Below are 24,552 nucleotides of genomic sequence, written 5' to 3'. Positions count from 1 at the left end.
GTCTGCCTCACTGCCTGTTCGTCCAGCCCATACCATCAACAGCTTTCTTATGAGGACCTCACGGGCCAAAAGCCTGTGGCAAGATGTTGTGGGTAACAATCATTATTCTTGAAAAATCCTGAGACATTCCTGCTCAAATTGACTCTTTTTGTTGAAAACTTTTGTAATACAATGCAGTTCTACACCCATACACTCCAGCTGAAATGTACCTTTCTCCAACAAAGTTTTAAATACTGATATTCCTTACTATTAGAAATAAGGATGACAAGATTGTACATAGCAGTTCTCTGCTACTAAATGATAAAGGCTGCCAGCTGAAGTGATGCATGGGATATGAGAATTTCTGAAGTATGAACCATAGAAAAATCTGAAGTCAGTTGCTGAAACCAACACAAATACTGTTTATTTGTGAGATGTCATTTTACATCAACACCAGCAAAAGACCTAAAAATCAACCAGAGGAACTCAAGTTAGGTGGCATTAACAGTATTTCCGTCAGGCTGTGAATTACAGGAGCTTAGCACACCTTATTTATGTAATATCCAAGTAACAAAGCATTCACAGTTACAGGTTAACTGCTGTTCCTGCATCAGCAGTGTCAGTAGGTACTACTTGGTGACAACACATGTACACGTGTACACACACACACACACACACACAGAGAATGGGGGAAATCTTTAAAAATAAAAACAAAAAAAAATCAAGCCAAGTTTTGGTCTCAGTTACAGACAACAATGTAGCTGGTGGGTAGATTTTATACACTTTTACAGCAGTATGAAAGGACAGAATATAAGGCCTAGGAAGAGGTATCTTAGCAGTTATACAAGGGCACAAGCTAACCTTTAAAGCTGTGTGTATGAATTCCAGGAGTATTAAACAATTTGTTAGACTTGTGACCAAGGATCAACAGAAATCTGGGAAAACCTGAACACAACCGAAGTCCATTTCTTGCCCTCCAATAAAGTAATTTGGGAACATTTACCAAGTAGCAATGAGCTGTAACTAACTTGGATTGTGTGAGCACATTTGTGATGAAATAAAATGCATGTATTTGAGGTAAGATGGAAGACATCTCCAGTCCTCTACTAACGCTAGAAAAGGCTACACAAAGGTAACCCAAGTATTTATTGTAGCTTAAAGACAACCTTGAACTGAAAACTCAAGCACACAAAGGACTCCACTAAATTCCATCCTCTTCAGCTTGTTTTCCTTGAAAAGGATGAAGAGTGAAAAAAGAGTCACACAGAACTTTGTTAATATTTAATATTATTTTCCTGTAGAATGAAACTGAATTCGTGGAATGTTCCAGTTACTAATACTCACAGAATCATTTAGGTTGGAAAAGACCTTAAAGACCATCAAGTCCAAAGAGCTCCAAATGTTTGTCATCTATCAACTTAAAGACTGTCCACTGCTATAGTCTCTGGATGCTGTTTTCCTTCCACTAACTGGCTTTCCACTTGTATCTCCCAAATACCAAGTGTGAATTGCACAGAGATTATCAAGATTCTGCTATAAGGATAGTAGTAATACACCAGAAAGATTAGCGCAAGACCCCTGACACTTCTTCCAGAATGACCTCTAAGTGTCTTGTCCAAGAAGTCAGCATATTCTATATATTACCTTTCAAGAGGGGGAAAAAAAAACCCCAAACAAAACCCTGTATTAACTGTATCATGACATAACAAACCAAACAGCAGACACCATGCTTGTATTAACTACAAGGTAAACCCAGTGGCTTAGTTACATTTTCACAGTATTTAAAAATGAGAATGATTTTCTCCAAAATACATGAGCTGGCAATATCAGGTTTCTCTACTTATCAGTGTATCTAGCACAAACAGAAGGATGGATAGCACAGGAAAGTTATCAAGCCATATGGGTCCGTTTTAGTATATTTGTTCCCTATAAATGTCAGTAAAGCCATCTACAAGCTCCAACTGAATCTGTGGCTGATTATATGAAGATGCATGTTTATAAACCAGCTGAAGACTACGGATTCATCCTGCTTGCAAGTGGAAGAAAAAAATTTGCAGCCCCTGATTAATTTCCAAACACATTCATCCTTTCCATTACTCCTGATTGCTTTTACACAAAGAAAACTCAGTTTGTTACCTTATACAACATGAGTGCTTTCTGAGGTTTCCTCTCCTGTTTCATTTGCTCTTATTTACATTTTGTATTCTGCTAAACATTAGCAAAACTTGGAAAAGGAGCACCTGATTAAGCTGAACAGATTTCTGTTGACCCTCTTAGATGAAAGTTGTAACAGTAATAGATTAGAAGTGTCTTTGGCTCTTGCTTCCATTATTGGAAACCAAATTATGTGTGACATACAAAACCTTTTATGCACATCTTGTATTTGTTGCAGGATACATGCCAATTTGTGCTAAACTGTTTTCTAGAGTCAGTAACTAGCTTAACACTTAGGAACAATTACAGTATTTCACTTAAAATTTTAGCAACCACAATCTAGCCTAATGTTAAAAGTTATATTGCTTCTAAGTTCATTCTTTTCAGAACTAAACCAGCAGCTCCACTGATTATTTAAGGTTATACTACAGTAATATATACATTTACATCAGAAGTCTTAATAAAACTTATGTTTTTTAGTAAGAGGCATATTGTAAACATTAAATACCACACTCCACTGAATTAATTTCTTGTGCAAACTGGCATTAAACATGGAATTAAGGTTATGCGTATTAGTACATAAGAAGTACATATAAGTACATAAGAAAGCAATGACTATGTATGTTTTAGTACTATTAACTTCAAATAGCACTATTTAGAAATCCAAACATGACTATTTCACAGGGAAAGGTAGTCTCGTCTTCTCAGCATCATGAAATTCTAGGGGTTTGTATATGCACATATATTGTCTATTTATGTATATACAAATATACATAAACACAAACAATTTGTCTTTGGCAGCTGAGTTTGACAAACAAATAACAGCAAACAGATTTGAACACAACTGACCACCTGTAGCACCACAATTACAACCTCCTGGTCCAGGGTAGCAAACTAATGTTTAAGCACCACATCTAGCTTTTGCTAAACTAGGCTTAATCTTGAAAGTAGTCAAGTTAAGGACGGTTGTTCCTGACTTCAATGATGGCAGAACAGGACCTTCAATACAGCTGAAAATTTCACATTCAACATAAAACATTTTCCCTCTCCCCCAGATTGCATTCTAGAGCAGTATCAAAACTGCCAATACCTTGTAAAATATTTCTACAGAAAAGTAATGTTATTCTTCATTCCAAAACATAGATTGGCTATTTCTTGTTAAATGCTCTGTGAATCAATATGGAACATTTTAATAAATCGTAAGGGTTCAAAGTTTAATAGCACCGGATACTTCGAGGACCTATTTATAAAAATCAGCACATTACTTAAAGAAGAATAAGGCAAAGACAATGTGACAAAATTATGGAAACAAAACGTAATTCCATTCACTCATTTTCCCTAAATTAAACACTAGAATGGCCCGATACAGATAAAGAATGAGTGAAATAGGAAGTGGTCCCTACTAAAAAGCACTGCCATTTAATGCTGGTGTTTAACATGCCCATTGCCTGCAATGGACATTCTGGGAATTCCAATCCCCAGCATGAAAGAAAAGGTAATGTTTTGACTATTCGGTATCATATTTCCAATTACCTAGAAACACGAAGTTAGAGACCTTGGCAAAGATTACAAACAAAAACCCATCCAAGCTAACAAAAAACACCCCAAAACAAAAAAAAAAAAAACCACCCCAAATCTGTATTATCTATGTGCTAGGGCTGAGCAGACTTTATTCCCCAAAACAATAATTTTACCTAGAACTTCCAGTTTCACAAGATCACAACTTAGACCAAACACTCTTGGTACACCAAAAATTAAGAGGAGTATGCCAAAGGCAATTTACAAAAGTCTAAAACCCATTTTTAAAAGGTACTTTAATTTGTTCATTGGTACCTGTAATGACTACTGCAGTTTTAACATTAAAAAGTCAGTACTTTTTTCTTCAAATGGAAATCATTTGTGGCATGTACAACTATTACAGTGGTTTGATATTTGTATGTGTATACAGAGAATTTTAAGACATCAATGTTTCATTCCTATTAAGCAATAGGTCAGGTTTGGCGAATTCTGGTGAAGAAAGTCACAGCATGTCTTCTCCTCCCAGAAACTGGCATCTCAAATAGTAACATTAAAATTGACAACAGTTCTTCACATAACTCTGTCCAAGCAGTCTGTTCATTTCATTTTCTGAAATGCTACATTTGAGACCAAAAGAAAAACAAAACAGCTAAAGTTTCAGCAAACATGTAAGTGATGACTAGAAATATGCCACAAAATTATTTTTACAATACATTTCTGCAGAAATAATCCCTAGCTGAAGGTTTTTTTTATACACATATACAAAATTTAGACAGCAATATACACATAATCACAGTGAAGACGCTGGCAAGTTCACCAATTTGTAGTGTAAATACAAAATGCAAAGCAGCCTTCAAAGAGAACAATGCTACACAGCAAGCATAGCTAGCTTGTTAAATAGCAAACATCGAAAGTTCCCTACAAAAGGGATGCAGTGCAAGAAAAGCAGCATGCACTTTGATACAAATAGCAGTTTATGGCTAATGGTTGACATAACTGTGGTAACAGTGACTCTTGAGTGGCTGTGCATAGTTAAACTCCTATGTCATCTGTTTTCCTTTATACCACTCCACAAACTCATCCAACAACACTGGCCCTGTAGAGAGATCAAATAACTGTATTTTACAAAATTTTGTAAAAGGACACTGAATCATTAAGCTCAGAGAAATAAACTATTTTAGAATACCAACATATGGTAGTACTTACAGGCTCCATCTTCATCATAGTTACTGAGGTCAAGGTTAATTGTTCTGCTGAATTCAAGAACGTTACACCATTGGTCCTTATTGATAACTTTGTATTTTGATTGCTGCTTGAGGCAAGAAACAGAAGTTACTAAAATATATTTTCAACTCCCTCAAAATCAGGTTCTCTTACTTAAAGAAAATTTAAACCTCATGCTGAATTACTTTAATCTGTATGCCTTCTAAAACTGGACAGGATTAAAGAAACCACTAACCAGCCAAGCCAGTGTTGAATAGTTCACATTTTTGATTAAGACATCTTTTAGTGGACAAATATACAGCAATAAAAACAAATCAAAGACATTCTATACTTTGTCCTGCATTAAATAAATCTTAACAGCATATGGATTTGGGGAAAAGGAAGAAAGGAAGATAACCAGTTACAAGTACTGCTTTGGGGATCAGTATATTCTACATCAGAACAACTAAAAAAATCTTAGTTGTTCATTCTATCTCTAGTTAAAGTATCAGAGAAAACAGATAAAAAAGTGACTCTGTTCCAAACTCCGTACCTCTAGAAACTGGTGAAATACTGGAAAAAGGGACCATGTTTTTCCTAAAAGAAGGCCCAACATACACTTGGCAGTATTGATATCTAGGCTGCGCTGGTCCTTTTCCTGCATAAAAAGGTCAAAACCAAGAAAATAACATAATTTCAGGATTTTTCACTTCCTGCATATATATATGAAATAAATTGACAAATGAATAATAAATAGCAGTATCTAGCAGAGGTTTTTCAGAAATCACAACTTCTTAGTAAAATTTCCTTCCCCATAGCTAATAGCTTTCTATTCAGAGATGCTGCAAAGGGAACAAAACACACTAGCACACGGAGACCCAATTTTAGTTCAACGCAGTAGTAGTGTATTAGGCTTAGGGGATGATTTTTTTGTTTCTGATAAGTTAAGAAAGTATCACCTGTACCCAACAGATCTGTTACATCTCATTAGTGGGAAAGTTAATATATCTGGTAACACAACTTCTACACATCTCAAAAGTAATGTGTGTACGTGTAAAATTTGATTTTGTTATTTTAAGTAGTTTGGCCATCGACATTTGTTGTCTTGAAATTAAATAAATTGAGGTGTGAGATGGGATGTAAAACCTCACACTTTTATGCCTTGCTTATAGCATTAAGCTACAAATTCAGAAGTTAATGAAATCACAAAAAAATAAAGCTCCACATTAGCTACTATACACCTTGATCTCTCTGTATATATTCATGATTGCAGACAGCATAGTCTAAATTAAGAAAAAACATGGATATAGGGATATCCAGAATACAGGGAATGCCTCAGAGCAGTGTGAGACAGCTACCCAGGACAGAGGGAACTGAACCCTTTGCCTCACCTTTGCAAGAGCACCTGTATATATTACAGAAGACACATCTTTATTGAAAACTATCTTGAAACAGGCAGAACTGCCTTCTGTATGAAAGATGTGGTAAAGTGAGATTCCAGTTCCTGAAGAACAGCTGAATGCCTTAGCCACAAGGTTATCTTCTCTTCTTGAAACCCATTTCATATAAAATAAACTTTAACTCTAAAATTCTGTAGACCAAATTTTATGTGGGTTTGTTTAGGAAGGAAAGTGTCCATTAAAAAAAAAAAAAAAAAGAGTCCAGCAGCTCTGAAAACATCAGAAACTGGGTTTAGTGACCAAATGTAAACCAAAAGGGACTTCACTCATTCTGATTTAGAGAAAACAGTAAATTCCCGTATGAACAAAGCTTTTCAATTGGTAATAAAATCAAAAAAACACACCTGCAAAGGCATTTTGTATTAATACGATACAAATCTTTCACTTATTTCCAATACCAAAAAAGTTCTAAAAACTAATCCTCTTTCCAAAGCCCATTTACACCTGTCACAAACACCTTTAGGCAGAAATGATACTGCTATAAGAATACATTTTACTTTCCATACTGTTTATACTCTGAATTCTTCCCACACACTTGTTAATGAAATCAGGCTCTGTTCCTTGTACTTTGGCTGTTTTTACATGCCTTATATTGTAAAGTTCCTACATTCTCTCTCTGACTACTGTTCAGAACAGATTATTCAGATAAGCCCTTTGTACCCACCTCCAACTGCCTAATGGCGCATCTGCTGTAACAGATGCTTCAATTGCATTTCCAGATACTTACATTAACTTTCTTGGATACAGTGGGAAATAATACATTGACAAACTGTGATAAATGTTAGTATTTGTTTTACACTGAAGATAGACAGCCTGAGATTTCTCCCCCCCCACATTTCAGGTAAAAGAGCTGTTTAAGCCATGAAATACATGCATCTGTAAGTTCTCAAACTTGGGAATGACAATAGCAAACAGGGAGCGAGGAGTGTATTTGTGCTTAATACCAACATATGGCATTTTAAATTATTTCCTCAAATCCCTGCTGACTTAAATCATTCATGCTGCACAAAACCTTGATGATATTTATTCTTATTGACAAAGTAACTCTACCAAATCACAACAGATGCTTTCAAAAATTTTCTCTTAAAACTTCAAAAGTTTATACAAGTGCTTTTTGCCATAGAGTACTTCCCTAGAATTATTACTCTTAGGATAGAAATTATACAATCTTCTGAATCAAAACCCAAAAATGTTCACATCAGCTTTCTGCTACCAACTACTTCAATTATTCTGATAAAAATGAGATTTATCTGCTACATCTACATAAATATATCAGCCTTTGTCAGCCTTCATCTCTATTATCACTGGACGCCACTCTCCTTTAGACTTCCACTGGCTCCACAGTATTAAAAGTTTGATAATTCTACTAATCCAATATTGTTTTGACAATTCCCCTGTTGATATGCCTTTGACTTGCAGTTCTATAACCTGGGGTTTTTTTGGCCACAAATGATGTCACAGCACCTGTGTCACAATGTTTAAATTCTTTTTCAAGACATCTGTTTAGTATCTCTTGAATAAACCTCACCCACTATCCTCTTCTTAAGTTTCTGCACTTGCTTTTGACAGGCCATTAGCTGATTCAGATTTGCTACCTGTTCAAAATATTCCATCAGTATCTTCCTTGAAAATGTTATTTTTTGCCTTTGCATTTTATGTTGACCAAAACTGGCAGAATCAATCTTCACACAGCAAAGGAGTAATTAAGATGTTCATAAAGCTTTTTTTGTTCTCTCATACAAACTCTAACACCATGCATTTTGACATACTCAGCTGTAGGTTTCTTCGGTTAAAAGTGAACTACTGTGAATCTCTGCAAGCTAACATGTAGAAAGCACTGATGTACCACAAACCTGAGTTGCCTATGACAGAAATTGAACTGAGAGCAATTCTGATAGGCAAGTCTTTCTTATTCTTTTTCTCATGTTACTTCTTTTTCCCTGCAAATTTTCTTGGTGCATTTGGTTCTCCTCCACTGAAATCTTAGCTTCAGTTTTGCCTGTGATTGTGTTTATGTTAAATCATCTGTACATCACATTACATCACATTAGCAAGATAAATGTCCAAATTCCACGTCAAAATGTTAATTTAGAAAATTAAAGTTATTTTATTGCTCCCTTTAAGTAGGAATAGTCCTATGTATATTATGGGTTCCAATACCAGGTACAGTTTTATGGATACATATTTTACAAAAGGAAGACTGCTCTCAGTATATTGTTTAACAAATACTGAGAACACCATTAATGACCTTCCAACAGTCACCCAATATACAACAGAATAGGGCCTAAATTACTTCCTTGGAGTTACACAATAGCTTGAAGCAGAGACGTAACAAATAATGTCAAAACACTAAACCACTGAACTTTGAGCATCCTATATACTTTTCCAGTTCTAGCATTTTACATTTAGTTTTTTAGAATATGAACAGATCCATTTGTTAGAAGCAATCTAGAGTGGTTTCTTAACAGAAACATACTTAGAAATATACAGTCTTCCAATCATTACTTATGAATGTAAAGTTTTAATTTCAGATGCTGGTCCTCTCCATTACTTACCCGTGCAAAGTCAAATGCATATCTATAAATAAGTTTAAAATTGGTAGGTTCATTTAATAAAGATCTCAAGTAATCCAGAGAATTTCTCAATTTTTCTGTAGTATCACATCTATAAAAAAAGCACAAAGTGAACTTAAGAGACTGCATTCTCACACAAATGTCCGATGGTTTAGAAAAGCATCTCTAACAGGTATCCCCATCAATCTGTTCAAAATACATCACTTTGTACAAAGGCATGTTTATGAGTTTGTCTGCATAAAATGCCTTGATTAAACCCATAGTATGAAACGAATTTAGGTAAAATAGAAAAGTCTGACACTGGTATTCTGATAAAAAATTGTCTGGCCTTGTGGAAAATGCACTCTCCAGAGGATTAAACTAAGACATTGTCTGTACATGGCAAATAACCAGCAAACCACAGCAGTGAAACGATTCTTTGCTGAAACTATAAAACTTCTCACACAGTTTTAGTGATTCTGTTCTGGAAGGCAAGTCAAAACACAGTTCTTTCTCCAGCTCTCTGTGAATTACATGATTATTCAATTGCATTTGTTAATTATGCCACAAAGATAAGCTCTCAACTAGAGAAAGCAAATCTTAGAAAGAATATGACAATGAAGAATCACAGACAGGTTTTGTATTATTTAGCATTTTGAACCACGCATGCTCTAACAACATGCCAATATCTAATAGATAGGTCCAATCCAGTGACAAAGACGGATATCTTTGGGGACAAAACCAGTGTTGAACCTCATGACATTTCTGTTTTCTTGAGACTGCAGACATTTTAATCCAACTGTATTTAAATGAGTAGCTGTCAGGTTTCAAGTTTTCTCTAGGTGGCTGTATCACCATTAATGGGACCAAAAAAGTATGGCTTTCACTCCACAGCAGAGCTGTCCACTTTAAGTGTTATGAGTCAAAATATCAAAGCCTGTTTTTTCTAAGAACTGGGTTTTACTACAAGTGTACGAGGTTTTCCAAAGCACTTACTGTAGTGACGTCATTCCTTTTAACCATTCTTGTAATGTAAAGTAGCCCATGTTTTGTGCATCCAACTTCCATGCTAGTACAAGCATAACTACCTGAAAAGAATTAACAAAAAGATGCACACATTATTCAAGTAACTGTTTAGTAGGCTACTAACGCTTTACTCATCTAAATGGGATGTTCAGATCCTTGCTGCACTATTTTAAAAGTTAAAAAAACCTGAAAATGACAAACCTGTACATAATCCAAGGACAAGATTAAGTGTAAAGACACACTGAACATCCACCCAAGTTACAAGTAGCCACCCTGCTTTAAAGCAGCATGTACAGCCAACTAGTGAGCGGCACGGAAGATGAGTAGGTGCAAAAGCTACAGAAACGATTTTCCAAAACGGTTACAAAAGTTAAGTACCAATGTGCTGACAAGTTACATTTGACATTTGTTGCACTCTCCTCTAGATGAACATCAGTTGCAATCCATGAGCTCTATGAAATCCAATTACTGAAAGGTAATCGTGATCCCACCTGAAACCAGCTATTCCATCCAGCCTACCTAATTGTGCAGGTCTGAACATGCAGTTTAATTCTAGTAGATGTTAAGTAAAGCTAGATTAACTAACATTAACATACTCAAAGCAGAGGCCGATAAAAAAAAACTTCAGTTTTGCCCAAAAGGAACCAGAGTCCTTTTCACACCTAACAAGGACGACTGAAGCCATAAAGAATTCAGATAAAGTGACTACAGTCTTACTCAGGAACTCAAGAAACCACTTGTGATAAACACAGGGAAAAACTTTCAGGACAATTTGCGCTGCAGACTAGAAGAAGAAAAAAATCAAGTAATTTAAATTTGCAACTCAGCCATTAACTAGCTGTTAATACAGCTCTACATGGATTTTAATGCAAAATCAGAACACCTACTTATATACCCAAATGTCTGCATAAATATCAAGGGGTTACTGTATTAATAAACTTCACAACTAGGTAATCACATTTCCAGTAAATCTCTCAAAGCCACAATTCTCATTTTACTTAGAGATGACAATTTATGAAACCTGTAAAAGACAGGCCTTGGGTATACATTTTAAAAGCAAAGATTAAGCACTAGGAAAAAGCCTGTAAAAGGCACTATTCATTTCTAAATTTTTTTTACTTACATATACATATATGTATGCATGGCAGCGTATGCATGTATGTTGTTACAGGTATCCCTTATTCGTCTTTTAAATGGCATAAAGGGAGTGCTAATACTGCTCACAGTTTTCGAAATCTGCTCTCCGAGAAAACCCAAATAAAACACTACTTTACAGTTTTGTACCTGCTACATTAAATCTCCTGTGTCTTCTCGTTGTTTCTGAAAAGACAGCCAGCAGCCTTTAAACTTTTATTTTAAAGAACCTCTCAAATCTCTTTTTTGGAATTGTGGGAAAGTGAAAGAAGAGGTGGCAACATAGACTAATTGAGATTTTACAGGTTGACAGTTTGGGGTTTAATATAAAAGCAACTTGTTTCCAAATGCGCACATAAACCTCCGTGGTTTATATTTCTTTATTAAAAAACAAACAAACAAACAAAAAAACACAACAAAAAAAAAACAACCAAAAAAAAACCCCCACCAACCAACCAAAAAACCCACAAAAAAAAAAACACCATCAAAACAATTCCAGGTGTTATTTTAATTCTTGACGGAAAATAAGAGATACAAGACCTTCTCATGTGCATCATAACAGATCAGGCAGCTTTTTAATGGACTCTGAACTTACATTTTCTGGTTCAACTCCAATGTCTTCACAAAATTTCTCCATACCTTCTGGCCCTACAATATCATCAGTGCCTGCAAACGTAATACATTTTATTTATCTCTGAAAATTAAAGCAGTCCTACACCTTTAGAGCACAAGAGAACTGAAATCACACAGTACAACCTCAACTTCTGTACAGTTTGGGGTTTTTTGTTTTGACACACAATAAGTATTTCCACACTTACTATCAGATCTGGATACACTTAAATCTTTATCTCACCTTTGGAAACAGAGACAGAAAAAACGTAAAACTACTTTTATTTCCTGACAATATCCTTTATTCTACCCATCTACTGAGATAATCTTGCAAGAGTAAATTAATAAGACCTTTAAGAATGCACTTAGGACTAGCAAAACATCCACCTAATAATACCATGGTTAAATGGGTGGACAGTGGTTAGCAAAACTCCTTTCTTGGCTTGAACCTCTAATGTTACCACAAGATCATATCACATAAAAACATGATACATAGCTATACGGGATATAAGACATTATCATTCTCAGAATCTCCTTCCTTACTGTCTCAAATACTATCTACATAGCATTTTCTAAAAAAAAAAAAAAAAAAAGAGCCTAAAATAAAAGTCTTGTGCTCTTGTTTGTTCACATTGCTATGTCATGGCCACACATTATCTGAATTTTAGTAACTGCAGGGGAAAAGAAGACATGAATTACAGCTATTTCTTTGCCAACTTAGATGGGGGAAAAAGAAGACGAAAAATATAGATGCTGTTTAAATGCACTATTATTAAAACATGCTGTTAAAAGAAGATATTTGTAATCTCTGTAATACTCTTGAAAAAATTATATAGGCATTAAGAACTGCATTGTGCAATTTATTAAGTAAATTTTAAGTATCTGGAGTATTTTGTTAGAGTTCTTTATTATGTTTAAAAGGACTCATTCAGGGAAAACAAAACCCAGAACATTAAAGGCTGAAATGCCTACTTTTATCCGATATAAAGATCACAAGGTGCAAGAAAGAGATCTGGTTTATTATCAGGTGACCTACTATTCTAAAATAACAAGGTTTAATTATATCTTTTCCCATTTTCTCATGATATCCTCTCATAGTTCTGAGTGTAAACAATAGTTTTTAGAAAGGCTCATTCTGTAATGTAAAAACACACACTAGGGAAAAAACCACCAAACAAATGCAGTGTCAACTCTCTGCATATATAAAGGAGAAGACTTATGAAGCAAGAACACCAAATAGATTATTCTTTGAAAATTAATTTTTAGAATGTTACTCAATACTGTAAACAGAATCATACTCTCCACTTTTCTCTGTTTTATCTTGGTGTATGCATCCAATGGAAAACCAAAAGTTCTTTCATACACAGCCTTACTTTCATCCCTTCCTTCCATGAAAGCCTTGACAAAAATGAGTTATCCCTGTTGCTAGAGTAAAAAAATAAATCAAGCTGGTCGGAAAGGCAGAGAACCTAAAAGGTTAGGTTTGGCTTGAATTTGAATGAATCTCCTCTCACAGATTGCCACAGACAAGTGAGATATCAAAGTATTTGATTTAGTTTATGTAATTTTATTAGAAGAAAGATATTATTACATCAAATTGTCACTGTTCATTATGCATAAGAAGCAGATAAAACAGAACAAGCTCTGAGAAAAGGTATCCAAGACAACATCATAAAACTGCAAGATAACCTTATTTTGTCAATCACCTATTTCATTTCCTTTTGGTTTTTAGAGTCATGAGATCATGTTTTCCCATACTTTAAGTTCTCCCTTTCAGAAAATCACATGTAAAAAAATGAATACAACCACCAACTTCAGTATTAAAGGGCCATCTTTTGTGACTTCAGATCATAATTAACAACCCTAAAAGTAATGCCTGAAGAAAGTTCTCATACAGAAGGGCAAAAAATACTTCAGTCTACCTTTCCTATACCTTGTGATATAAAACTATATAAAGACAAGACCAGTATGGGATACTTGAATTTATACACTACTTTGCTTGAAATCATATGCACAGCACTCAGCAGAAAAACAAAATAATGTTTCTACCTATCCCAACTTTAATTAAAAGAAAAAAAAAGAAAAGAAAAAGACACACTTGTGAAGCATAATTCTGTACTATTCAGCACTAACATGGCAGATAACAGGACTTCTAAAGAAGTAGAGGTAACACCACTTTGGAAAGAGGTACATATTTAGCTATAGATTTGAATAGTAAAGTATATATGTTCCAAAATACTTTCAGTTACACATCTTCTCCATTCTTTTTCTAGAATAAAGATAAAACTGCCCCTGGAACCCTTCAAGTTCACACTACACAGAACATAAGAAAAGCTTCTTTAAGACTTTTACAAAAAAGCCTCTACAGTCATTCTTGGAAAAGGTCAGTTAATGCAACTTTCTTATTCCAATATAGATTGAATTGCTAGTAAGAAGAAATTCACATTTCACCCTTACCTGCATATTCATAAAACCATTCTAAGCACCTCTTACTTGAAAAGACTTCTTCCTCTGCTTTTATTCGAGACGAATCATATTTTCTATACATACTTCAAAAATAAAAGAGAAACAAGTAATTAATTCATCACTTTTTTAGAAGCAATATTTATTCAGACACTATAAGCAGCAGTGTTAACTCATGAACAGTTTACCCAACATTCTGTCCTCATATGCAGTCACTTGGGATACTGCTTAACAGAACAAGAACCACTGAACCTAAATACTATGTTTGCTCAGTCTGTCACACTTCAACTGATTCATAACTATTATCCATGCACATGAACTTTCCTTACAACAAATACAGACTAGCTCAAATTCAAACCCAAACTGTTTTGCATAAGTTCAAGTAAGACTTGTGCACACTAGCAGTGACTACAATCAACTGATGGGCTGCAACCTAGCTGGGCGTCTAAACCCACAGTAACTGCAAGTCACAGTGAACACATATACTTCATATACTTTGAATTATCTACTAAGGAGAATGACACATACTCTTCTTGCCTCCTCAAAAAAAATCCTCTAGAAGGTATGAAGACCAAAATAGACACAACCCACACATACATTATTCTAAAGCCTGTAAGTTGGTAACACAAAAGAACTACAGAGAACAGGATACAGGTCCTTACTGACAGTAACTCAAGGAACCTCATTCATCATGGGGTGAAAAGTTATCTGAAAAGCTAGATCCATAATGTTCCACCCCCCCCCAAGGAGGCAAAGTTACGCTCTGCTTTGACAAGAGGCATAAAGAATTTTAACTACATTCAGGAAACAACACTGAAGTACCAATCTCCTGACTTCAGCATCTGCAACACCTAAAGCCCAGAAGGCACAGCAGAAGCTGATGAGTTACTCCACCCTGTTTAGACTTCTCTGAACCAGAGACACTATCATTTGTGTTAGAGGCAAAAGACTCAGCAGTCTAACTAGCTGTTCACTGCTGCACATGCATTCTCTGATCCATTTCCACTACTCTGCAGTAGTCTGTGCTCATACCGGCTGAAAAGAGTCAAGCAACAAATGGCTTAGATTACGGGAGGTAGCCAAGAATGACTCTGTGATTGTTCCAAGCATGCAGCCCTTCCTCTTACCGTCCTGCTGTGGGAGAACAAAACAGCAGCTAACTGCTTCAAGGAGTTTGGAAACAACCTGGTGAAATTAATTTGGAGTTGATTTCATCACCACTTTCCTCTAGAAAGACATGTAAAAGATGTGTATACTTAGGAGATTAGAGTACACTGGATCCCACTATCCTCCACCTACCTTACAAGCTAGGAGGAACTGTAGCTAGACATTAATGGCATATAGATCATTACAGTGACTCAAAGAACTGCTTTGTGTTTATTGTCATAGCTATTTTAAACCAACTATCAGAAAAATAATCCTGGTCAGAACAAAATGATAAATTGCTAATTGAAAGACAAATATAAATTATGCTCTTCAGACATTTCAAGATGGAAAGAAAAAGTAACACTGTTCTGAAACACACTGATCTGCAACTAACTGCAACACTGCAGAAAAATGCCAGTCACACGTGTCCCAAACATATACATTCACATAACCACCATCTGTATGTCTGATTTTTGATTTGGATTGGTTCTTTTTGTTTTGGGGATTTTTGGAGGGGTTGGGGTTTGTTTCTTTTCTTCTTTTTTTTTAATTTTCATTTTTAAAACAGCTTAAAAAGTTTTTTCTCTCTGAATTACCTACTTTGTGCAAGCTTTACTGCAGTTGCAAATGAACAGGCTGACAGCACTGCCCAGTAAGTAAATGAAGCCAGAAGGTAGAAGTCAAGAGTTGGAACAATTTATTTTGTTCCAGATCTGATAACTTGACATTCTCATACTTGCAGAATGACCTGTGATTTTGAAAGACCTACCCAATATTTTTTAGGCTAATTTGAATTCAGAGAAATTAAAAAAAATGTCTTGAGACAAAGAAAGGAAGCATTCTGCCACTTTGGCAAAAGTCTAATTATTCAGTATCCCTTTTTTTTTGTAGCAAACAAACGTGACAAACACAACTGAAATACCAAATTGGAAATTGACTGTATCAGGAGCTAGCCAACATCTTTATTCTATTCTTTTTATTCAAGAATTCTCTAAGAGCACTGCTGGGACCTAGGACATGCAAAGCTAATGTGGTTCTCAAAGACAGACATTCATCACAAGACTCTCTTTGTTCTTACAAAGGGAAGATAACCAAGTGCCTTGCCCTGCTTGTTCATGGAACCCATTGGCACACTCACTGTCAGTATGTGAACAGTGTGTTTGGGAAGGAACCTTCAAGAAAAATTTACTAACAGAGCTCTAGGTCACCCAGGTATATCAGAAAAAGGATTCCTGCATCTACATACACCAGAGCTAAACACTGTAGCCTGAACCAAGACACCAATGACAGGAGCACGCATAAGAAGACTGGTGAATGACAACAGAAAAAACAACACCCTTTTTATATATTCACTGCATCTACACATAGTGAGTTTTCATAGGACTAATATTGTGCTTAAGGCTAAGGTCATTGTTTTGGAACTGCAGGAAACAACTTTCATTAGGAAGTCTATGTGACTAACATACAGCCAAATAACTCCAAGCAAAACACTCTGGCCTCGAACTTATCATTGTTCAAAAAAACCTCAGTAACTGACCAACAGAGTTTGATTTTGAGAAACCAGAACTGATCACAGAACTTCCAACCTTGCCAACAGAGAAATTACTTCACAAATTCAAGAAATAAAATCAGACCAAATGTAATTTTGAGCTATCCTAGTCTCTGCTACAAGCGAATTAGCCAAACAATTAGAAGAGCAGATGACACCATATCATGCATTGTGCACAGCCAGAAACATAAAACCATGCAACAAAAAAATCGATGGATGAATCTCAAATGCCTTTTGCTCAACATAAAGAAACTAAAAGCAGATCACAGTCTGCAAGACAAGGATCACTGGAAAAGGAATATAACAGAAATGAGCGACACCAATGCAGACCCACTATTAGTGATCTCTCATACAAAAGATGAAACCTGTTCTCTCCCTGCTGACTCCGAATGCCAAATGTGTTTCTCTTTCCCAGTCTAGCCAAACGAGCTAGTTCTATTATCAAGAGACTCCTAATTCCTGAAGCGCTTGGTGAAGCGAGATAAGCAAGGAGTAGACAAGTATCTGACATTACAGCCTAGGACACCTTGGTCCAATTATCACAGCAAGCCCAACCTGCCAGCAAAGGGTAAAGGTAATTCCAAAGACTGTGTCCTCTGAACTATCATTAACACAGATGTGATTGTCTCAAGATCAGTGCATACAGAGGAGAAAACCACAAACTGCCAGAGACATCTGGCATTTATTTTATATCCTTGAGTATTTTTCTTATCTTTGGAACTTTCCCGTACATAGTGCAAGATGATGTGCCTTGTCTTTGTGCTAAGGACAGTGTCTCTCGCTACGCAAATACAAACTGCCAGAGCGCAGACGGTAGATATCTGAGTACTCTGGGAGCACCAAACATCTACCAAGCAGATCTGAGTTTCAAACTGCAAGTCCTCAACGGTTCACAGCTTCCTCAAGATGAACAGCCCCAGTACCCTCAAACAGATGCACAATCATTATGCTGACCATGTTACAGTTTACTTGCTTATCCATTGATGGTCTGTAAGAAGAACCTGCAGAGTTTCAGCTAAACAGCAGAAATGAAAGAATATCCTGCTCCAAGTCTAGAGGAGAGGGGGTAAGAAAAGAAGGGGCAAGGAAGAGGAGTAAAAACCCCACAGACACCTTCCATAAAAGAAGGGCCAACGAGTATGGCTGGTACTTTTGGTACCAGAATTTGTACTACTGTCAGAGAATGCTTACACTACAACAGGTTTGCTAAAGGGTGCTGTCTCCATCATCAGAGCTAGAAAAGTGCATGCAGAACTTTCTCCCAGAGTGTCCACTATTGCTACCACTACTCTACAACAATGAACTCCGGGACTTCAGTTTAGAATAACCCTTCCATTTCTGAACCCTGACCACTACCCCATCAGGAAAAAAAAAGGGAAAAAAATCTACCAATGGCCAAAGAGTATTTATTTGTCTCAGATGAGACACACATGGAGGTCCAATTACTCAGATAAATATTTGCTTGAAAAATAACAGTTTTTATTAGTTTTGTATGACACTGTCAGTATCACAACGGTGACAGCAGACTTAACAAATTTTTTTTTACATTATAACCAATATTCCCCTAAGGAACATTTAGCTTTTTCACTAACAGCTATTTTACCTGCTAGAGAGGAAAGAATGTGGGACAGCGCTGGGAAAAAGCAATGTGAAATTAACCAGCTCAAGTTTTATAAAAGTGGTATTGACTACTTAACCACATTTAAATTAAGTTATTGTCTCAGAAATGCTTGCATCTCCAACATGACCTAAGAGCTGACTCGTAACATCCATTTTTAAGCTAGTCTTTGAAATATTCTTATGAGCTAGGGAACTGATGTCCATGCAATAAAGATGAGACAATGCAATTTATAACTGGAAGCGGCGTAGGTAGATGCAACCAAACTATTAAAAAAAAAACAAACTAATTGTCTGGGCCTTTCATCATCCATATCTTTTCCAGATTATTTTCCTCCATCCGTAACTGATTTGGTGGGAAACCAAAAGCATGAAAATTCCATCCAGCTATTAAGAGTTTACCAGGCAAGTCACCATACATGGTCACTGCCAGCAAAAGAACAAGGTCATGGCAATTCTCTTCAATCTAATGAGGTCTTCACAAGTTTCATTTTCTAGTCCTGCTCTGAGCATGCTTCAACTGTACTGACATTAGAGCTCCACCTACCACAGTAGCAACTCTGGGCTGTGTGACTTCAGAATACTCAAAATGAGATCAGTGAAAGCACTGAGTTTAGGTCACACAAAACATTCTCTTGATATGGAAGCTGGTAATTGCTCATTTGAGAGGGAAAAGAAAAAAAAAACCTAAACAAAAAGGTAATAGTTCATAATGGTAGGTCAAAAGTTACCCCCTCATCAAGATTTGCAGCCTGGCTGTGTTAGATGGTCAGTGTTTACTGAATGAAAACATTAAAGAAGTTTACCAACAGTAGCTTTGTTTCTGTTGAACCAGAACTTATCCAAAAACTTTACCTCATTTCATCCAAGCTTCAAACTGAGTAACTAATTGCTTTCAGATTATTTATATTTTGAAAGATGCAAACTTTTGATTGAAGAACGTGCCCCCTACTACTTCCGTTAATTCTAATTATTTAACTTAAAATTTTGGCTGAGAATTTTCATCAGTGCAGCACAACAAAAATATTACTATAAAGCCTTACCTTTTTATTCACAATTATGATATTAGCAATAGTTTCATAAATACTGTAGTAGAAACAAGGGGAACGAGGAAGAGATGTTTTACAATTTGCAAGGCATTATAAAGACTGCCTAAAGCAACCCTCAGCACAAATTTACTTGACTGGTAAGTTTTATGAAGGAATACGCCTTATTTCTCCCTATTTTAAGACTTGCAATAATCTCTAAAGTTTAAAAATAATGTTTTGAACTTCATCAGGCTTAGTTAAGGAGCTTTATGTATAAGAGCTAAGTATACATACTAAGTCACATGTCCAGTTTAAGTTTCTTCCAAACTATAAAGTGAAGTTCTCTACAAAGGTGTACACAACTGCACAAGGCAGGACCAAACCAGTTAGTTAACAACAACAGAACTAAATAACCTCTCATCACTGACGGTTTTGAAAACTTCCAAGGTTAGCAAACTCCCATTTTACTTCCTTATGCTAATAAGCGTGTTGACCGTGTTTTGAAAACTTACATTTTTCCACTATAGGGTATAGAGCTTATTACTCAATAAATAAAATATATTTTTCACATTAATAGACATTATGTGGTCCATACACACATCTCTGATAAATTAGGCTCTAGATCTAATTGTTTGAAAACATATCTTTTAGGGAAGCAGACAAATATTCCTAGTTTTCATCATTCTAAGGTACAGACATCCATTACTGTAAGATTTCTGCCCTCAGCACGATTCTGGAATAAGGAGTAGAATTATTTTTTAAACGAGACTATCAGAAAGAAGACATTACATTATACAGCTCAGCTTTCCCTAAGGAAAAAGCCAGTACTTGGCTACAGATAAACAACATTAGATAATTACGTAGCAGAGACCATATTCTTACTAAGTATCATTACATGAAACTTGATTTACCTTTCCTAAGACATTAACAGAGTGAATAATCACAAAATGTATACTTAACTCAAATTTGAGAATACCCTATACCATATTTTAAGTGGAGTAGAGTCAAGACTGTGATGCTGGGAGGAAAATACAAAGTCTTCAAGTCATTATGTTCTGGTTAATGTGTGCTAAACTATTTACCTCCAATAGCTATTCTTTAAGGTAGAATAAATTTGACTGTGATCCAAAAATGAATACACCAAGTTCTTTTCACTATACATCTGGTATAAAAGCTTCCTCCCACTGAAACACTGCATTCACAGTTCAAGCTGACTTTATGAACATTAATTAAGCAAATTCAAGCTCTCATTATGTAAGAGTGGGATGCTAAAGAACGTATCTGGAATCTTTGTTTTCCCTAATCAGTCTACGCATGAAATCAGCATTTCCAAATAACTTCACTAACAACTAGATTTATTCCTGTAAGTGTTTTTCCTCGAAAGCCAGTATCATTATTCCACTAATCCTTCCAAGATAAGGCTGTAACCCTAACAGCCTAGAACTGAGGGTGAAAGCTATTATAAGCCCCCTGGTATCAGATGTGGTTAAGTTTATGAGTTTAAGAGCCTTTAGAAATCACCCTCTCCTTCGGCACAGAGGCCTGCTGAAATAAACTTTCTGGAAAGAATACATACCTCAAAAATATTCCTGTTGAAGAACACACCCCAAGTAGTGAAGACTGAAGATACCACACAACAAAATTACCCAAGAAAGGATTTAAAAAACAAATTAATTTCCTTTGTATAGACAAACCAGGAGGAATTATCAACATCTGGTTACAGCTGCGATAACACTGCTAATGGTAACACTCCTTTGATAATCTTCAAACTATTACCTAACACTTTCCCACTGAAAATAAACAGGAGAATTGCAATTATTGAATTTATTTGTTAATGTTGCTCTGGTAAGTTTGCCATTATAACTGAGAAACATACAAAACTTACATCATCGCATAAGCATTTGAAGTGACAAATTACCTGTTAGGAAATACAATTTCTGCTGGAGAGAACATGTATTTTTTCATTGGAAGTAGGCATTCGAGAACAGAACTCTGACTACCTTTTTTGCTTAATATAGAATCCACAGGCTAATGTCCCTTAAATGCTTATCCTGAGTTACTAGTTACTAGCTTCTAGAATTCTGCCTCTAAAACAGAGGCAATAGTAAAGAACTGAGCCTAGAAGCCCCTTATTCCATAAACTGGCATTGCACTAACCGTACTGGGCTTATTATACACAGCACTCTTTACATACAGCACAAGAGGAAACGGCTTTGCAAATAACTAGGTCTGCTACAGCACACTGCTGTAGATTCCTGATTTCAGATATATTTCTGCTTCACAGACTGAGATGTTTGACCTCCAAAGACCAAACGTGACAGGCATAAGCTCCACCTGACAAACATGCATGGCAGTAGGAGACAGCCTGCTCTTTGTCTAACTTGTTCACAGAAGGTTACAGGGGCATAAGCCAATTCTGGAGAAACCCTTCCTTCCTTGAAAGGAAATAAGAGATCCAAAACTGAGCTGAATGTTCAATGACTTCATACTGCCAGTCAGGTTGAAATAAAAACAGTTTTCTTGAAGACCAGAAGAAAAGAAACTTACACACTTGGAAGCAGAGAAAGCCTGCAAACCTTTAGAAGTTAAGAAGGAAGACAGATAAAAATTGGAACCACATCAGACAAGGATATTCCCCCTGTGGCCCATGACAGGCAGATCTGGTTTCACCTCCACTTGTAAAAGCAGGCTGAGGTCTTCCTTTTAATAAAGCCTTAAGTGGCAGTAGAATGAAGACTATAGCCATTACTTATAAGCTAAAAAGTAGAGATATATATATATAAAAATATATACATATATATATAATCCTTCAAATTATGCTTTCAAAAAGCTCTTAAAAAATATTTTTATATATACTACTTACAGAGTAAGAAATCAGTTTATCATTTTTTTATTTGAATTACACAAACCAGTATGTCTTATAGACAAACTTACTCTCCTAGGGCTTTTGGGCTGTTTTGTTTTACCAGTGTCTTGGCAAAGGGAGATAGAGTTAAATTTTGTGAGCCTCTCTACTTAAGATTCTAGAAACATTCTCTGCTTGTTTCACTTCCATATTGCACGCATATATTTGAATAAGCTGTAATGTTCTCTATCAACTATTTAGCTTTTGTATATTATTATTTCTGAAAACCAACAGAATATATTTAGAAGTTGTGCTGCTTTTTTGTTCTTGTTAGTGTTACATACACAAAGCAATGAAAGGGGGAGTTGAAATCTCTTTCTTCTTCTCCATCAACAGATCATTTAATAAATTCCACTGCAGCTACAGTTGTGCAACCTTATTAAACACAATGGAGTTATAGAGGCATAACCAGAAGCTTAATTTGGCTACTAGCATTTTTCTTACTCATGCTAGAAAATAAAAAGTAAAGCACTCAGCCTGATTTCAGGCTCATAGTTAGGAGAGAACTGCATCTTTCTACCTTCCTGAGTTACTTGTTATGGAAGCATGTGTTTTCCTAGTCACCAGTAATACATGAATGTAATAGAGCTCAAAGTCTACTGACAAGATGCAGTGGCAAACAAACTTTCTGGCTGTATACCTCACTTTTCAACATCATGACAGTCCTGCACCTATCATGCAGGAGCGTAGAGTCCTGTTCTCCCACAAGTTCTGAATTCAGTGCACGTAAACAGTTAACTATCTTGCACACAAAAAGCACATTCGATGTGCTCCATTTTGAATGACTGAGGCTGACTGAACATACACATACTGAAAATCCAACACTTCAATAACTCTCAATTGTGCAACTCCTACACAAAAGAATACACTGCTTGCGCACACAGTTACAACCCACTTGCACTCCTGCTGCCCAGGGGAAAGCTGAGCAGCACTGCCTTAGTCACCACTCCAACTGGCTACCACCTTGCCTGGGCAATCTTCACCTTTCCCTTACACAATAAGTATCTAATGACAACATGACAGGGAGAGACTAGCAGGACTTCAGGTTAAGAACTGAGAGGACTACAACTACATTCACTTTTCCAACAGGCTGTAGATTGAGAATGCCCAATCCAGATTTATACATGTATACATGAAGATATTACTGTATCTCTTCAAAGCTGTTTTTGAACAAGCAAGTATCTCTACTTTGACATCAGGAAAACTAGAACAAGAAGCTCCCTATGAGCTTCTTGTACAACTAGAAAAAGGTGAGATGCAAGCTGAACCTTGATGTACTTCTTGATATCCCACAGTGCAATCACAGGCTATGGTTCCATACTGAGAAACCAAGCAAATTTGAATACCATTTCCATTAGTATTTAAAAACATGATCATATCAGCTATTCAACTTTAGATATTCCATCAGTCTTAGCTCATGGTAAGATGACATACCCATCATGTCTACTTTTCTTAGCAGATAAATCATCTCCTGCTGCAGGTCTCCTCTTTTTCCTTGGAGGCATCACTTTACTAAAGCAGTCTGATGAACTGCAAGACCGGAGACTTCCTACAGAGGGAATTAAAAACACCAGTACAAGAAATGAAACTGTTGCAGACCAGTTAAACTGTGTCCACTAATAGGCATATTACAAAGGGAATGGAAGGGAGGAAGTTAGTGTATTTAAAAATTACAAAAGAAATGGTCTCCTTTCAATAGCAAAATCCATCTCACTTTTACATGGTGTTTTATGACCAAATTTCAGTTAAGGCCAAAAGCACTATACCAAAATGTACAGTAGTACCAGTGCTACTTCAGTCTAACAAAAGGCAAGAATTGAGACTATCCTGAGGAAGTATTTTAAGTCCTCAAAAAGGCATCCTTACTTTTAGCCATTTATTCAAATCAGAACTTGTAGATGTTGTTCATTACTTTTTGAAATACAGATGTGACTCAAAGCCTAGAGCACCTACCTCTAGAAAACAGAATCTTTTCCCCAAGGTTTTTTATGACACAGAGAGGAAGGGGTAGGAAAGGTTTTGTTTGTTGTTTTTGTCTTTGTTTTCTTGGGGGGAAGGAGGGGGATGAAATGGGACAGGGGAAAAGACATTCAGCAACCACCGCAGGAAAAAATAAGTGGCTGTCTGTATCACTTGGGTCTGGATAATTTTCAAAACAGTGAAGGTCTCCAGGTAGGAAACAGCCAATTCAAGACACTGATGCCAATCA

General features: G+C 36.1%; 1 protein-coding gene across 10 annotated transcripts in view; it reads right to left on the bottom strand.

Annotated features, from left to right (window-relative positions):
• Positions 1-3,930: 3,930 nt before the first annotated feature.
• Positions 3,931-24,552, bottom strand: part of DCUN1D4 (defective in cullin neddylation 1 domain containing 4) — a 36,807-nt gene continuing 16,185 nt past the window's right edge. For 6 of the 10 annotated variants that reach the window (XM_057413594.1, XM_057413619.1, XM_057413637.1 and 3 more), the window contains 8 exons: positions 23,778-23,892; positions 14,093-14,184; positions 11,622-11,692; positions 9,863-9,954; positions 8,870-8,978; positions 5,408-5,512; positions 4,858-4,960; positions 3,931-4,747 (listed from right to left, as the gene is read on the bottom strand). In XM_057413594.1, the coding sequence (XP_057269577.1) occupies positions 4,692-4,747; positions 4,858-4,960; positions 5,408-5,512; positions 8,870-8,978; positions 9,863-9,954; positions 11,622-11,692; positions 14,093-14,184; positions 23,778-23,892 (743 nt within the window). In that variant the 3' untranslated portion in view covers positions 3,931-4,691. Of the gene's footprint in view, positions 4,748-4,857; positions 4,961-5,407; positions 5,513-8,869; positions 8,979-9,862; positions 9,955-11,621; positions 11,693-14,092; positions 14,185-23,777; positions 23,893-24,552 lie in introns of those variants that run through there. The other 4 variants (XM_057413664.1, XM_057413654.1, XM_057413671.1 and 1 more) reach the window with 3 other exon arrangements.

The sequence above is a fragment of the Pezoporus wallicus genome, unplaced genomic scaffold, assembly GCF_028554395.1.
Source record: "Pezoporus wallicus isolate ANWC-B61680 ecotype Strahan unplaced genomic scaffold, APGP_CSIRO_Pwel_v1 contig_5709, whole genome shotgun sequence".
Lineage (NCBI taxonomy): Eukaryota > Metazoa > Chordata > Aves > Psittaciformes > Psittacidae > Pezoporus > Pezoporus wallicus.
This window is presented reverse-complemented; position numbering and strand designations above follow the sequence as displayed.